This window comes from Falco rusticolus, chromosome 3 (assembly GCF_015220075.1).
Source record: "Falco rusticolus isolate bFalRus1 chromosome 3, bFalRus1.pri, whole genome shotgun sequence".
Lineage (NCBI taxonomy): Eukaryota > Metazoa > Chordata > Aves > Falconiformes > Falconidae > Falco > Falco rusticolus.
The window spans coordinates 112,081,926-112,099,970 of NC_051189.1; the positions used below are offsets into that span (position 1 = coordinate 112,081,926).

The following is an 18,045-nucleotide window of genomic DNA, read 5'->3' on the forward strand; positions in this document are numbered from 1 at the left end:
TGAAGCTACACTGTTCATAAAAACCAAAATACTCACCCTACAACTGTTGCTATGCTAGAAAGACAAAGAACATGAGACAGAGGAACAAAATTTGTGATTCACGACAATACCTGCTGGTAGGAAGGTCTGGTGTCTTCCAAATTCTCTGCTGGTGGCTTAGGTCTCTTCAACAAAGTACACAAAGAGCCCATCAGCAGCCAGAGGCCGAGAGACTTTTTTGAGCAACAACAGCTATAATGGAGTTTTCTGGGATTCATCAGGTGGGGGAAAGGAAAAACTGTGACCTACCGAACTGGTAAAAGTTGTAAAAGGCAAAACTAAGGGAGGGAAAAGGGCAGCTGAAGAAAACTGCCTTTTATGCTGCACCAGAAATCTTGAGGTAAATGAATTGAACACTGGCAACATGGAGGAAAAGGGGGGAAAAATGAACCCGTGGGGATGCTTGTACTGTAAACCTCGTAAGTCACTCTGCAAGGCACATACCTCAGCAACATATTTTCCACATTTCACCAACTGCTGTTGTCCAGGCACTTTCTATTTTCAAAACCTTCTATGTATATAAAATGTACACAGGCAGGACAATACTTTTTCATCACATCTCTGCGTTCAGTTGTGTTTTCTTTTCACAAGGATTCTTGGCTTGGAGAAATGAAAAGTGCCATCTCTTAAGAAAAGCCTTTCCTTTTAAACACTTTCAAATTTGCCCTGTTTTAGCTAAACGTGACGTTCTTTCTGAACGTTAAACAGTGGAGAGAGAGACTGAGAGGGAGAGGGGGGGAGAGAGAGAGACACACACACTCACTCACTTACTCCTGGGGAAGATATTCATCCATTTAAGGCATGAGAAATCATCACATTCAGCAGCAGGTCTAAATACAGTAATATGAAGGTCCCTTTCGCTCCCCCTAAGCAGGAAAATGTCACTGTGTACCAGACACCCAAATACTCAGGAATCAAGTAAATCCCTCATTTTTAAGAAGGGAGCCAAATACTTCTGTTGAGCAAAGATGGGACTGCAGTAGCTACAAATTACTTGCCGAACGCCATTTGTTTCGATGGCTTCAGTACTGACATGGCAGGGTCAGCCCAGTCATGGGATACTGCACAGCATTCCCTGCTGGAAGATAAGACCAAGGGGCTGTGGGATATCTCACAGGCTCCCTTCAGCACCTCCTGCTGCTGGGGGTGGAAAGGAGCAGGCGCTGCATTCCTCACCCAGGAGAGCCTCCTGCTGGGAACGAAGGAACCGGAATAGCTGCATTTTACTCACTGGTTTATAGATCCATCTCACCTTCTGCAACATCAGAGGAAACCGAGCACTACAGTGCTGCTGGAGCTACGCGCATGCACCTGGTATTGCACTACGCCATCCTCTACACTGCCTCCTGCTGACAGAACCTAGTATTGGAGCAGTCAGAAAATCAACCATAAATGTCCATCAGAAAACATTTTATAAGGACTCAATTTCTGGAATAGTTCCTTTTCATGCCTTGACCACCCTGCATGCATATTTCCTCCCCAAAATAAGAGCCACAGTAATCCAGTAATAGCTTGGTGTTAAATAGTGGTAACTCATATTTATTACAATTATATACAATCATATTTTATATTTGAAATCTATACATGATCACACGGACGAGCACACTTGCTTGGTGAGGACAGTGAGACTCAGTTGTTACAAGAATTGCTCTGCTAAGAGGCTCTGATGCAGTGAATAATATAATTGGATACCACCATTTTACCAGCTGAGAACACAATGCTGCAAATGAGAGGTCTCAGAATTCACCGATTTAATTTGTGTATAGCCCAATGAGGGGGAAAAAGGCTGAACTGGGCAAGAAGGGCCAGTGGCTAACCTCAAAACTGGAACCGTTCTCTGTTCTGTAAAGACTGCTTTGCTGATCACCAGGTAGGTGCAGGTCTCAGCTGATCATTTAAGATGGGTTTTCTCCTCATTTAGGGAGAAAAACAGGCTAAAAAACATTGCAAAGATTCAGAATTAACCAACTATTTCAGCATCTGATATCACCTCGTTCATTCATTCAGGGCAGCTACAAATAAAATGTAAGATGTCAAGAACTGATGTGAACTCCTTGTCTTTGGAGGAGGAAGGGTAGTAACTGGGATGAGTGGACTCAACTTCTTTTAAAGCCGTCTTTTACTGGGGAGCAATCAGTAACAAAGCCACTTGTTCCCATGGATTTTACTGTGGGCATGAAACCTGGACTTGGTCCCTAGCAAGAGGCCACTTGGATGAGCATGTGGGGTGGAAATAGTGTTCTTTGGACCCCACAGAAATTTACTGGTTTTAGATGCTAGGTAGTTTCAGTAATTTGAAGCTTGATATAAGGCTTGGAAGAGCCAAGACTGAGATCTGGTGAGGAATTCAGGGTTAAAACCTTCTTTTTTTGGCAACAGAATATCAAGTAATTTGAGAAATAAAACAGAGGGTTATTTTGGGAAACAGAGAATCAGAAGCCTTATGTGGGGATTAAAGGCTTCTGAAATCAAAGAGCTCAGGACAGACTGGTTTCTGAAACTGGACAGGACTCTAGGATGCAGCGAAGAGGCTGACTGTTTCAGCAGTGATAGTGTTTTTGTAAGAGGGCTTATTCTGTAGCTGTGGTGCATGGTAAGGCGATTGGTCTTCCAGCCTAGGCAATGACCCCAGCTCATGGGGAGAAGGTGGGTCTGGGAGGGGAGAAGAAGCCACTGCAACACTGCAAAGCCCTGTGGTGAAACAGGACCCACCTTGTTCACTGGGCAATCATGACCCTGCTCAAGGTCAATCATGGGAAAATCACTGGAGGGGATGGTGGCACCTCTCTCCACAAAATGGGAGAGGCACCAGGGACAGTGCAGGAGGCTAGGGAAGATGTACAGCAGCAGCAGCAGAAGTCAGAGTGCCTTAGTCAATCTCATTCTCGTTGCTGGCTCCCTCAGGTCTTCGTAGCTTTTCCACCTGCTCATTAATCTGACCATCCCCTCCTCGCCGGTCCTCAGTCTGGACACCCAGACATTCCTCCTCATCCACATGGCTAACATCATCATCCTCATCGTCCTCTTCCTCCTCTTCATTCCTTTTGGTTTCTCTTTTCTCCTCCTCACCCTGCACTTCCATCCGCACTTGACTCTTGACGTCGATCACTGCCTTGTTGCCCTCCTCTGTGCTCAGCAGATGGCAGCTGACTTTCGAACCCTCGGGGCTATGGCTCTCCTTGACTGGTGATGATGTGGTCGACTCATTGCTGACAGGTGAGATGTCACTGCTGCTGTTATGGTTGGCAACAACAGGGTTGGAGGGTGAGCTCGGCTTCACTGGGATCTGCCATGACGGGATCTTAGGAGCCGAAGGGGAGGGAGGGAACTGCCTCCTTGGGGGAGGGGAAGAAGGGAAGAAAAGGAGAGAAAGGGGCTTTTATTAAAAACACTGAGGGGTTATCATTAGAGAGAACGGTATTTGCCCTGGGGAAGTCATGTAAGGGAAGACTGAAATTGCAAGGCTCCTTTGCCATAAATGAACAAAACCAAGGCCACTTCACTTCTTCAGCCAGAATCTCAAAGTGCTTTACAAGCACTCAGTTAATCGAGCCTGCACACAAGGAAAATACCACAGCTGGGCAACCTGAAGTACTAAAATGATCTGGTTTGGCCAATTTCACAGAGTAAGTTAGCACTCTGAAATGCTGCCTGTGGAAAGACATGGTGTCCCTTTATAAAACAATCACTAATTAATTGGTAAAGAAAATTCCCACCGGAGCAAGCAGTCAGACACACCAGGTCCTTGTGCCTCAGCCAAGGAATTTCACCACCTGGCTTTCACCTCCACTGTGATACACAGCTATTGCATTCCGGCTCTCTACAGTCCAGGGCCTATCTCCCAGTCCCAGCATGCACTTTACATGTTTGGGCCAGGTCCTGGCTGCCGCAAACTAGTTCAGCTTCTCTGACTTGAATGGAGTCATTACTTGCTTGCACCAGCTGAGAAAGCTGGCTGCTCTGTCCTCAGGTCCCTTCCAGGCGGGCTTTAAGGATCTGACAGTGGCAGTGGCCCAGCCCTAACAGGAGAATCCAAGTACCAAACAGGACAAATGAAAGTGCCGTGGGGAGCACTGGTGCCCTCAGAAAGTCATCAATCATGAAGAGCAAAGGAAAAAAGCACGTCTGACCTAGTACTCCCTCTGCATACCCTGCTTGTGTATGTGAAAAGTGGAGTATGAAGAGGTATCAGATCAAGCTCTGGAAAGGACGTTGTGTGGCTGGGAGTCCTTGTGCCCCTCAGGCGAGCTGGCTAGTGCCATGGACAAGACCAGAGCCGGTGAAAGCCGGCTGCTGTCCTACAGCAGGTACTCAACCCAGCAAATTACGTTTCCTTAGACTGAACTAGGAACAGTAGTTGCTCTCACCTCCCTCTTCCTGCTGCTAGCACCAGCCATCAAAGAACTCTGCTGATCTAACCCCCACCTCCTGTGAGTGCAATAAGCTAATGTCTGCATTATTCAACCAGTATCATAAATGCAATCAACAAGTTCAATCTGGAGACTGAGGCTTTCTTGGCTCCGGTGTTGCTGCTGCCTCCTCACTGCAGAAAGATTTGCCTTTTTGTTAAAAAAAACACCCCCACAGAAAGTTTTCTTTACTTCCAAAAAGCACTTACCCTCAACTGCAACCTTCCTACTGCTGAAGAGGTGTCATTAAGTAATGCTCTCTCCCCAGCAGGAATGCTAGTAGGACCCAATTTAACAGACAGTAACTTAAAACATGTCCTCAGTCCTTCAAAGCTTTCTACTGTGACTCCTGGGAGTAATGGGAGGTGTAGCAAGAATTTAAAAGGATGTTAAAGACTTCTGAAAAGCCTGCTTGCTGAGATCCAGAACATGTCCAAGCCAATCTTAGATACTTGAAGTCCATCTCTTAGGAAAAAGACGACTCGAGACTTAGTTACATGTAGGAGGCAAGGGAGTTTGAATATCAGAGTGAAAGGATCAATAGCTGAAAAGCTAGATAAAGTCTTAAGTAATATACTTGGAAAAAAATGAACTTCCTCAAGAACTGAGATCTGATCTCTGTTCTTAGGACTGTCCCACAGACTGGGATTTATATCACCTCATTTCAGACATCTACACATTATAAGATGTCTATACCTGACCTAGCTAAGAGAGAGAGAAACAGGCTATGCTGAAGTGTGGTTCTTTTCATCCTGGTTATGCCCTAACCATGAACAGGTCAGCTGAACTCTCTCTGTGACAGAATACAGGTGCAGAGGCAGTCAATACCTCAAACTAGGCGAGAGGCATCCTGACTGTGGTGAATGACAGAGGATTCCTCTATCGTAAACAAAAATGAAAAATCTTATTAACTACCCAAAGCAGTCTGTGATTTTAAAGCAAGTTTGAAAAGCATTTTGAGACCTGCAAATAGAAAGTGACAGTGACATGCAAAGTGTTGTTATTATTAAAATAGCAATAACAGGGTATAGAGCTAGCTCCTGTTGGAAATGCCTTTCCATGACTGAGAGAATCCCAGAAAGCAACCCTTTCCCCACACAATAATCTGTTCACATATTCCACCCATACCGGTTCAGAAGAAGTCCTTTTAATGAGTAGATCTCAGATTTCAATTCATTAATATTCTGCGACTCCAGAATCCAATTGGTGGAAGTTGTGGCCTAGAACATTAAAAAGACAACATAAAGATCCAAGTATGAACTGGGAGATAGTACACAAATGTAACTTTTTTCTGTTATCCTTCTCCTCCTCGCATCTGGGAATCTCAAGCCCTGGGGATAACACATGTAAGATCTATCATCCAAAATCTCGCAGATCTGAGCAAAACAACGTGCACAGTAAAGAAGGACCTGAATGGATCCCCATGATGATCAGAGATAATAATTGTCTCAAGGCGGCAAGACTATTCAAACATTTGCTTTCTGTTTGGGGGACTAATTAATGTTGTCTCCAACATACCATGCACAACCATTGCTGAAGCATCTCAAGGGGACATTTCTTTTTCGATTAGAAGGAGGCCAGCACTTAGAAGAAAGTTAGTCTACATAAGATGTTTTCCACTAACATATCAGATGGAGACCAACACACAGAGAGGTAAACTAAATCCTTTGACACTGACCTAATGAACGATTTCTAGAGAAGAACTAGAACTAGGATTCTGAAAGGCAGTGCCAGCTGCACTGAATCAGGTCCTTTACTCTTCTTTCCTGTGACTGCACTTAGCTGAGGCAACAGATTCAAGTATTTCATATTAAAAACTTTGTTCATTTCTCCTACATCATGAAATAAAGAACCTACCACCTGCACTCTGTGGTGTTTAGAGGTGGGCTGATAAATCAATGCTTGAAAGTCACAAAACTTTCCCCTACTAGATCAGAAGAATTAGAGCTATACTTGGGCTACCAGATTGTATCTCCAGGGAGCAGCTGGACTGGGCACTGTCTCTCGAATATTTCAAAGTATTGAATGCAATTTGGCGGGGGAAGATGGTAACTCACCCACAGAAGCCTGGCGCAGCTGCTGTCGGCACTGTATCACAATTGGTATGGGATATCAGGCAAAATTAGAGGAAGAACATCCGAGAAGAACATGCAGCAGATAATACTTTTGGCAGTCTTTCTTTTAACCCTTTTGGGAATTTGAGAAATGGGAGGAACGTTCTGAAAGAAGTATCATGGCCTATGGTTACCCCATCCTATCACTCTAGTGACTCCTGTAGAGATGGGCTGAATATGGGACCAAAGAACACTCATGTCTAGCACTTCCCATAGTAATTTCTGCTAAAAGCCATCAGGAATGAACCCATTTGTGCGCACCGCTCCAGAGATACTACTAATAAATCCCCTGTCAAAGGAAGCCACAAAACTCCTCCTCAGCAGTTCCTACTAAATGTAGGCAGAACTGGTTGTTCCTACTCATTCTTTAAACAGACTTCAGCTAGTGCTGAGTAACCCCGAACACCTTCACAGCCGGCGCTCCTCAGAGTGACTTCTGGGCTGTGAACCCAGTGAGCTGGGAGAGGCTCAGTCTGTAGTAGCTGTGATATACACAGATGCGTCCCCTTGGGATTCACACTCCCAGCCCTCAGACAGCAAGAATCCAGGAGCCACTGTTCTGGCTTTCCAAGACCTTGAAAGCTACAGCAGCACATTAACAAGGGAGTGATTTCCACTCACTGGCCTGCAAAGGACTCAAATTTCCAAAACACATATGGTGCCAGATGCCTAGGATTCGGAAATAAAATCTGACATCTGGGGCTTTTTAGCCAGTCTCTTTAAAAAACATTTGTAGAAAATTCAAGCCTTGAATTTTTATGTACATTTTTTAATTACTTAAAGTCCCTCTTTTTAATTTTTTACAGCATGCCAGTAGGAGTTTGAAAAGCAGATATAAAAACTTACATTACAGCTGAGAAAACACAGCTTTTATTCTTTGGTTTGTGGGGTTGCCCAAGTTTTTCTTTGTACACATGAGGTTTAGATATCCTAACAATGTGTGCTACCATTTCAGTGCAGGGGGTAGAGAGGGGGGAGGAAAAAATTCTTCAAGACTCTCTAAACCACCAAGTCTCTTATGCCCTTTTTCCTTCTTAAAGCTCAACATGTGGTCTTAATCTTAACACTTAAGACCTGAAAACAGTTTTCCAATTTCCGGACTGGCTCCAGGCCACTGACAGGCCACAGTTCCCAAGGAAAATTGAAGTAGAGTGTTGTGACCATAAACTGACTTTCATGGTTGGGTTTACAGCTGTGCCACTGAGGGATTCCTACTGTACAGCGCGCACACCACAGAGCCAGCTGTGGCCCACCAGTTACACACCATCAAAGGGTTTGTATGAGACTAAAGTATAGGTAAGGGGAGAAGACAACAGTTCGTGCTATATGTAAAAGACTGTAAGTACAATCTAAGGGATTTTACACTAAAAAGAAAAATCTCTCCCTGTACAGAGAATACCACAAGACAACTGGACCCTGAATAATCACAAGTTTGTCAGTAAAAGCAAGGCTTCATCTCTGTGTGACTGGTTCAAATCCATCCCACCTCACCTGTAACCACCACTTACTGACTGATAGAACGCTTAGGCCAAAGGCTGCAAAGTACTTTGGAGATGAAAAGCACTAACTCTCATGGCCAGAAAGAAAATCAATTTTGGTTAAAAGTGGTTACTTGTAGTTACACTTGTAACAACACAAACTAGTCAGAACTGATGGTTTTATTGCCAGGGTCAAGTCAGGAGTGAAGAGGAATGGGCCACTGTGCACCACTAATGTGGTTGTGATGAGGCCAGCTGTTACATCAAGATGACCAAAAACATTGAAACAAGAAACCACATAGTAAGAATGTTTGGCCTAGATCGGAACAAGTGACTCAAATAGAGTATTTCCAAGTGTGTGTTTGGCTGAACAGGATTAAGTGATTGTTTTGACAATGTACAATGGTACAGGAAAAATATAAACATGTAAAATTACATACGACACACAAATAAAACATCTGCACAACTGGCCTTTACTGCTTTTGGTCAGCGGACTAACAGCACAAGCCTTTCATCTCAAATGCAATGCAGAAGATACCAGAGCTGAGAACAGGTCTGAGGCCTCAGGCATACAGGCTGCACACAAAGCGATGTAGCAAAGCCCTCTCAGAAGTCAGATACATTTCACTGAGTACCCAGTTAATATCCAGTGCTTTAAACAGACTGCCTATGGAGAAGTTAGGTGCAGAGACACCGGCTGGGGATATCACAGAGCTGAAGGTTGGATTGTGAACCTAATAAGGTGCTGTCCATCTGCCCACAAAAGAAGCCATGCATGTTCCGAAGAAAATAGCGATGTTCTAAAGGTGAAGTGTTGGAAGTGGATACCTTAGAAGCAGCCAGTTCTTGGGTGAGCTCCTGGATTTTCTGCTGTTGCTGGATTAGCAGTTCCTGGACAGCTGCTAAAGTTGTCTGTAACTGAGTCACTGTGAGGGAAAAAGCAGGAGAGTGTGTTAAACTCGGATACATGCACATATCCGCACTCACACACGCCCTTCCTGCTGTCTAGCTACAAAGATGCCTCTATTCCTACTATATTTAATTTATCTACACCCGCCTGCTCACTTTAATCCATATGATTTATCTGCACTATGGGTAATCTACCTGCACTGCATCTAACCTCCAGTATTTCTAGTTTATCTTTCCATTGTATAGATGTCTATAGCCCACAGTATATCCGTCCAAAACCTCTCCCTTCTAATTATATTGGTTTATGATTTGTACATCTCCCTGAACTTACACAATGTTTGTATCATTTATCTATCTTGGGCCTCACGCAGGCAAACACCAGGGCTAGCTCCAATCTGGGAAGATGCTGGTCTCAGGATTGACCTCAGGATATCATGAGAAATGAAAAATGTTTTTTTGCTCACCCTCCACTAAAAAGTGTAATTAGCATCCTCCCACTCTCAACCCACCAGCTCCTTCAACCCCAACATCTTTAACAAACTTACTGCTGAAAATCACACTTTTTTCCATCCTGCCAACTGAATATACTTTGCACTTTTCCCTTTTCACATTTCAATAGAATGTCCTGTACTCCCCCCTCCTACACCCCAGCAAACATTGAAGAACTTCTGCTGGACTCCAACTCCAGCTGTAGAACTTTTTCTGCTTTTAGTACTTTATCCAAAGCTTCCAGGCGGTAAACAAGCTGATAAAATAAAATTAAAAACTCTATTGCTGTGACAGGTAACAGCTAATCCAGACCATCATTAGGGCATCAGGTAATGAACAGACACCCTATAGAGTCAATAACAGAGAAGGTGGCTAAGGTCAGGAAGGCACAGTAATTACAGACTCTCCTGACCCTTCCTTGGATTTTCAGATGGAAGGTGGGGGGAAAACACTAAAAAAAAGCCCCTGAAAACATCAGAGAAGCAGAAATTAAAAATGAACTTTACAGCCCTCCGAAAGGCTGTCATTTTATTCCCCTTATTAATATTCTGAGGTTGGGAGCCTTTCCGTAAAAACATAATTAATTGAGGCCGCGCCGACAGTAAACAAGCAATTTCAAATTAAACCGAAATGACGGCGGCTTCATTTGCAAATGTGAACAGATTCTCAGAGCAGATAAATGAAGTCACCACATAAAGTGGAGATGGAGGGAAAGAAAAGGGTGGGGGTCTTGGCAGAATGGAGGATACAGGGAGAAAGGCTTTGAGGGGTGAATTGATGGAGTCATTAATCTTTACCTGTCTGTGTCACACTGCCACTCATCTCAGAAATGTTTGACTCAATCCTCTGAAGTTGCTTCCTGTCTTCTTTGCCTCCCATGATGAGAGGAAGCAGGTATTTCTGCATGGAGTACAGAAACTTTTTTAGGAAAATAGGGATATGCAAAGCTGTCTTTCTAACCTACCTGAAACATCCTCAAAGCCCACCACCCAAACCTCAGCCTTTATCACAGAGCCAGTGACCATTTACCCACACATCTGGCTGAGAAAAGAAATTCGCTCTACAGTTAAGTGTTAAAAGAAGTTGCAGAAGAGAAGATATGAGTTCTGTGGTTTCATTTTTGGGGGTCTTAAAAACCAGTGCCTAACTCCATTTAAGGTTTCCTGGGCCCAGCTTTCAGTCCAGAGAAACATCCATCACACACAGAGTACAACGTCAGACCTTCACACTGACGTGTCACAACATCTGAGCTACATGCACAAGGCAAGAAATGCAGAAGTGGGAAGAAGAGGAGAACGGCCCAGGAAAGGCCAGAGGAAGCACAAGCTGAGGAATAAGGGGTATTATAAAAACCTTCTGAACCTTGGCAGGGGAAGGATTACAAGTCATGGAGGGGAAAGTGGAGATCTGAAGCACAGGGAGAAGAAAGGAAATGGAGCCGTTAACAACAGTAGGAGAGAACTAAGAAACCAGGGCTAAAGGAAGTGAGAACCAAGCTAGTATAGGATGGGAAGCACTTCAGTGACACCTGTACACAGTCACGAAATCCACCTCACTCTGCCCTTGCAGAGGATGGACTGGATGTAATAGGTCACAATGCTCCTCTAACTAGCACAGACCCTTCCGCAGCACTGCTCCTACGAACTGAACATGCACTTTAACAAGGGCACATCCAAGCACAACATGGCAGGTGAAAAAAAAGTGAGAGAAGGATGGTCTAGGGTGTGGCAATAGCCCTAGTAATGCCTATCAATTCTTTTTCATCCTGGCTTTTGATCCATGTACACCCACTGCAGGGGCATATATACTGGATGGTTCCTGAGACAGAGCTGATTATCCAAACTGACATGCATGGGACAGCCTTCTTTTACACTTAATAGCACTGGTTTAAGATTTCTGTGTTGCTGTACACAGCTCTTACCCTCACAAAGCACATGTGCACGTACCTATTTACACCCAGACATTCTGAAAAGCAAGTAGCTTTTGATGACTTTCACAGAAGTTCTCTATTATCTTCACAGAACACACATGGACAGCTATGTTGCATCCTAGTATCCTATCTTTCTTATATATCATATTTTTTTTTTATTTACTGCTTGCAAACTCCCTCAAAATCCCATGAAGGGCAGAGGGAACTTATCAACTGTTTCCTAAGATGCCCTAAGAGACCCAAAAGAATATGGGTCTCTGCTAGGCACATAATATGCCTTATGATGTTTGGACAGAAAGCAGAGCAAGTTCTGTAAACAAAGAATACAACAGTAGGATATATTAACAGCATCAGTGACATTATGCCAAAAAATTTATGTAAATCATCAAAAAGTGTTAGATATGTGTCATTTACTAACAGCAATATGTTCAGGTCTGCAAGGCCTAGCAGCTGTTGTCTGAACATCTCTCTGGACACTTACCAGCTCCACCATTCTTTGCAAGAATGAAAAGATCAGTAAGGTTAGCAACACTAGTTTAATATAAAAACATAGGGAACATGTATCTCAATAAAAAGCCATTCTCTTTAAGTCATGTAAATTGCAGAGATGGAACGTGTTGCTTAATCTGGCCTCTCTCTCTTAGCCTGAGACCCAGAAAATTAATGACAGGATAAGCAAAGTAGTTTTAAACTAGGAGGCTAACAATTTTACTTGTAAAACAGATTTTACTAAACAAGGCAGTAACTGTTACAGAACAAACAAATGTGAAAACCATCAACCTCTTGCTAAGTCTTCACCTCTGTCCCTTTTTCAAAAATAAACCACAACTTCTACTGGACCAAAGCTCTTTACACTCTGCTGTGTTGACCTGAACCACTTATGTCTTTCTATGTAGCCACAGAACATGATTATTTACCAAAGACACCTAATTCACTCACCACACTGCTGGAAAGCAAATCCAGAGTGAAAGAATATGTTCAACTGGAGAAACATCGCACAAGAAATAAGAAGGGGCTGCTGTCTCTGCAATGCACAGACAGACAGACACACACATGCCTGACCTTGTTCTAAGCACACTGGAGCAGAACTACAGGATGTATGGCAGACCTGGAAACTAGCACCTTCTTTCTGATATTCTGATCAGTCAAAAAAGATTCTTTTCTACCCACAGTGCAGGATTACCAGTGGACCAATCATTAGTCTGAGGCTATGACAGCAATGCTGGCAGAATGCCCTTACTGAACTGTGCTCAGTTTCCCCAATTTAAAAAAATTCCAAAACATATACATGATGAAAATGACCTTGTTTCTAGCAGTTTGAGATCCATTGCCAAAACCCAGCAGTTTGAGACTCACTGCTAAAAACTAGTTTTGCTTGCTTGCCACTTTTTGACTCTGCATTTTCATGTTGTCCACATTTCTCAAATATACCAGTGGCTGTGCCAGTAAGAACAGAGATGCTTTGCCAACTTGAAACCAACACGATCATTTGGACACAAGCAGCATAACATTGTTCTCTCAGAGTACCGTGTAAGAGTAGTATGGGAGATACTACCTTGTAGAGTTGGTGGAATCCAAAGGCAATTCCTGCCATTATGATAGCCAAAGCCCCATAATCTCGCCATCTGGAGCCAGGTGGACCTAAAGGCCAAAATCAAGAAACAACCATAGTCAGAACTGCAGCTGACAACATTTTCATACACCCATTTTGTCAGAGGAAGGAACAATGAACAATGCCAGTTCTGCTGTTTCTTAGCAGACATCGATTTACTGAGCAAGGGGCATTAAGATGCTGGTAGTACCTCAGGTACAGCGTGCAGGCTTCTGGCCCTAGGACACTGAAACATCTGTCCCAACCTCTAGCACTGACACTGCCTTGCACAAAGTGTCCAAGGGAGACAAATCAAAATGTTTTGCCCTACTCTTTCCTTGCAGAAGACACTCTGAACCCTACTGCACTTTCCCCAGATAACTGTCTGTGGTGTTAGTACTAGCTAAGGTTAACTCATAACTTGAATACCTATTGTTCTCCGCTGTCATAATTTTTGAAAACGGGGAAAGAGCCAGAAACCCAGAGGAATGCAGCAAAATAGAAAGAAGGAAGTGTTTTGAGAAAGAAAAGAAATCTGTCAGGGCAATAAATGGGTTTATGAACACTGTCAGCAATTATAGACCATTTCAATAAGGAAGGATCCAGTGTCTTTCAACCCTGCGTTATGAATAGAGACCAAAGCACATAAACACAAGACAGCAAATATGCAATTAAATATCTACCGAGAGAGGTAAAGAAGTAGATAAAAGCTTGAGATATTTAAGACATAATTCTGCACAGAAGCTTAGAGCCTCCACAGCGCAAAGCAAAGATATAGTATGCTCTGCTCCTTCAAGCAGAATCAGAAGACACCTGTAGTTTTCCACCAGCTTTATCCTTTCACCTCCCTCGCAGTTTCCTTAATGAATCTTGTACTGCCCCCGGTTTTCTTTAATAATAAAGAGGATGCAGAGTGATCTTTCCTAAAGTTCAGTGGCAGGATGTGGGCAGAACTGATGAGGTGGAGGCCGGTGCACAAACTCCAAACAGACAGAACCAAATCTGCATGTGACCTACAATGTCTTGGAAATTCATTCTGTTCTCCAAACTTTCAATTCAGGTTTTCAAAGGGAGGCTTAACTAACTCAAATGGCTGGAAGCGTGTCTCCTTTCTGCTTTGCTCACCTACTGCCATTTTTCCTGTTGCTGAGACCTTCTACAAGCATTGCATTGCAAGAGTTATTCCTAATCCTAGCCCTCAGGCTCTACAGACAGGCACTGACTCTCAAACGCTGGCACTCATCACTTCTTGCTACATTTTACGACACAACTCCTCAAATTATCCACTGGCTAGAAATCTGAACAAATTAAAGCAGCTCTGTCAGAATTGGTGAATAGTGTCACCAGGAGTATTTTGGCTTGCTGCAGTTGCAGTTTTGGAGCTTAGGCACATGATCAAATTATCATAACTTTTTAACTTAATGAGTTAACACACATCAGCTAAGCTGCAGTAACTGGCTGTGTACATGTCAGGATTTAAAATGATCTCTGACTAATCTTGCTGCAAACCCCAGTCATTCATCGCACCTTCCCCTCCTCACCCTGCTCCCACTGTCATCTCTGGTCTCTGAAGTCTCTTGGTTGTCCAGTTTCTGCCCTGAACTTCTGACTAACACATCCTTCTATGACAACGTAACTCACACCAGGCTGAGCTGCCTATTGTAAGGGGTTAATTCATCTCAGAGGGTCTGTGGGTCCAGCTGTGCCCAGCCCATGGCAGCCCGTGACTGGCTGTCCCCAACTACCTCCCAGCTGGGGTGACCTCTGAGTCGACAGAAGAAACACCTGTAGGACCCTGTCTGCTTTGCCCTCTCACCTCACTCATCTCTCCCCTCCATTCCTGTAATGCTCGAGCTAAGAACATTTTATTGCCCCCTGGTTTTCATTATTAATGAAAAGGGACCAGAATGATCTTTCCTAAAGTTCAGAGAGTCTATAAAGACAAGAAGCTGAAATGCCATTTTACTCATTTTAGAGATGTGTGAAATAATTCTGTCTTGTGGCAAAAAAAAGTGAGGCGGGTAGAGAGGGAAAGTGAGTGAGTGAGGGATGCAGTAAAGGCTCTGCATTGACCACATCAACTTTACAATGTTATGAAGAATGTCACAGCTCTACCTAAAACCCACACTCAATCTTCCTTTTTCTCTGCAACGCTCTAATCTATAATGTGGGGTGGAAAGGGGGTTAGAAGTTTCTCAGTTGTAACCTCAGTGCTCACACCGACTTCTTTGCATATCCTCAATTTCTTCCCTTGTAAAACCAGACCAAAATTCAGAGAAAGTGAAAAAGCACCAATAGCCCAGTTACTCTTCAGTTTAGACACCGGGGAAGCAACAAACCATTCTATGTAAGAGACCCTCAAAAGGCAAACGGAAGGGATACAGACATCTTCTCCAGCTGTAACTCTGCATTTTATGTAAGTATATTTAATTTTTGCAGCAGCAACTGTAAATTGCACTGCCAGAGTAAAAACACTTACTATTTTTAAGATCCCCATTCATCTCAGAATTAACTTTCCTGACATCAATTAATTAGGCCTTATGCATCCACTAAGGTCAGACTCACTAGTATCCACAATTAAAACTGTAGAAACCGAGGCTGGAAGAAGTGATTTTCCAGGAGCAAACAGTGAACCCATGGAAAGAAGTTGGGGGGCGGGGGGACAGCAGAAAGAGTTTGGATTCTAGTTACCATTTCTAATTGTAAGAGGAAACAGTCTGTATTCCACAGCCTCCCACATTATGAACACCGGGGTGGGAGAAGAAGATCCAAATGGCAAGAAAAACAGTCACTGGAGCTGATTTTTAAGCAGGTGTAAAATCTTCACAAAACCCCGTAAATGGAGACCGTAAATACCATGGGGAAGAACACAGACAATACCTGGATGATAAGCATGCATCTTTGCACACCTTGCTCAAAAACTCCCCTGAGTTTGCCTGTAATTATAGGGGTTAGAAAGGTAAAAAAAAAAATAAACCCAATTAATCATTTAAATATTTAAAGTCAGATTTTTGTCCTCACTGCTGGATTAGTATATTTCATAACGCCAACAGCTGACAGCCCTGGTTTTTTACTGGGGGTTCATTTTAGAGCATGTTTAAACTAGTCAGATTGAGTGATGCTTCCAGCAACTAATCGCATGTCAAATAAAAGATATTTTATGTAATAAATTACTGCTACAAGTAATTCAAATGTCATTTATCAGTTTTATTATCAGTCAGGCAAAGTCTTGTTTCTCTATATTAATCAAATTCAAGCTTTTTTTAAGCTTTTTTTTTTAAAGCAGTTTTGACACCTCTTGGCAAAAGTACAAACTGGAGGGAAGGAATTACTCCTCCAGAACAGGAGGAGAAACAGTAGAGATGGTACTGAGCTAAAATACAGTGCACAGAAACTTAATTCCTGTCTCTTTCGCCCAAAAGTTATTATTGTTTCTCTTAAACCAAACCCAGGAGTTCAGCATTCAAGAAAAGAACTATGCTACTCTGAAGGCTTAGAAGTATGTTTCTTTCTCGTTAACTCTTCATGAATAAGGAAGTACTTACATAGGTAACAGCTATTTCCAACAAAACATTAGAACCTTAAGTAATACCTATACTAGCAGTTTAATTTGTACAAAAGGAAGTATTTAGGTGGCATGAATTATTTCCTGCAGCTTCAAAAATCAGAACAGACTGAGTTTACAACAGCAGGAGATCAGGCAGGTAAAATCAAAAAGTGTGCACAGGATTTATTGCTCTGACTCACTAAAGTGGACATCTTACTCTAGTGTTGCCGCCCAGATCACCAACTCAGCTGTTTACTTCATTCCTGCTGAATAAACTCTTGAGATGGTTCTGAAGCCATCCTGAACTTCTGTACTCACAACCCACTGTTTTAACGTAATTTTTAAACATTAAGTGGCAACACCTTGCGGGGAGGGAGGACAGAGAGAAATTAGGTTTCTTAAGACACTAGCCACTGCTTTTCAGCACAGTACCCTCCTCAACTGTTTCTCCTTTTTGCTCTGTGCGGGGTAATTATCTTCCTCTAGTTTTGTGATTCTGTATAGAGGTGTCAAAAAAACCCAACTTAAAAAGAGTCAAAGATATCAAGCACAAAGTGTTTCACAGTCTTCGAGACCTAAACTCCAGCAGATTGGATGCTGCTTCATAAGAAACTCAGGTGTCTTCTTTGGGAAAGGCAAATATAGCTCATAGTCTTTTTCAGTATAAGCTCTTCCAATACGAGTTGTTCCCATCAACTAGTCAACTTACAGCTTCAGCAGTTTACCTATCTCATTAGTCCTTTAGTACTTTTGAACTTCAAACCTTGAAGCATTCCAACACTAGCATCATGAATACTCTGTAAGAAGATGAGCATAACGGATAGAAAAAGTAGTATCTGTCATTCTCTGTACGTGACAACCCCTGACAAACCTGTGAAAGATAAATTGACTTAGTAAACTATCAGAGAAACAACTGTCCTGGAGCAGATTTGGACCAATTCAGAAATAATCATTACAGGATTAGCATCCAACTGATGAAATAACCTACAGCAAACAAGGCACCTTGAAAGCGCACTGAGCCTTCGCACAGTCTCATCCATCAGCTCTAGAGAAATTCACATATTCTTTTTGCAGTTCTGATACCATGAGGACACAAAGATGGTTAACAACATAATTAACAACACCAGAACTACACCAGTCAAGGACTAGAACAGGGCACAGACAACAACTAATCAAAACAAATACTTTGGTCAAAGGAATACCGTGTATATTTAGCTATTTATTCTCTTTATACATCTATTTAAAGGTTACGCTTAAATAGGTCTAAAAAGAACAGCTAGAGAGGGGAGGAACAATACCTAATGAACGTATTGTCATCATTTCCCTAATTTTGGAGGCTGCTAAAATGGACTTGCTCACAGGCAAAAGCTTTTGGTTGAAATTATTTAAAAAGCACCCACCAGATCACCAGGCTAGAGCACCAGTTTACAATTACAACCCCTACAGCTTTACATTGGTGGTATTTTTATTCAGCTTTGGTTTCTGAGCATTACAGAGTGGTACTTTCAGACTTCTCCTTGGAGCTGTTACTGGGAACAC

At 42.8% G+C, this 18,045-nt stretch overlaps 1 protein-coding gene across 1 annotated transcript in view; it reads right to left on the bottom strand.

The window, feature by feature from the left end:
• Window positions 1–1,547: 1,547 nt before the first annotated feature.
• The window catches only part of PEX14 (peroxisomal biogenesis factor 14), an 80,341-nt gene continuing 63,843 nt past the window's right edge, over window positions 1,548–18,045 (bottom strand). Inside the window, exons 5-9 of the mRNA XM_037378624.1 lie at window positions 12,924–13,009; window positions 10,236–10,338; window positions 8,869–8,966; window positions 5,577–5,668; window positions 1,548–3,374 (exon numbers count right to left, since the gene is read on the bottom strand). Of these exons, the coding sequence (XP_037234521.1) occupies window positions 2,909–3,374; window positions 5,577–5,668; window positions 8,869–8,966; window positions 10,236–10,338; window positions 12,924–13,009 (845 nt within the window). The 3' untranslated portion in view covers window positions 1,548–2,908. The remainder of the gene's footprint in view (window positions 3,375–5,576; window positions 5,669–8,868; window positions 8,967–10,235; window positions 10,339–12,923; window positions 13,010–18,045) is intronic.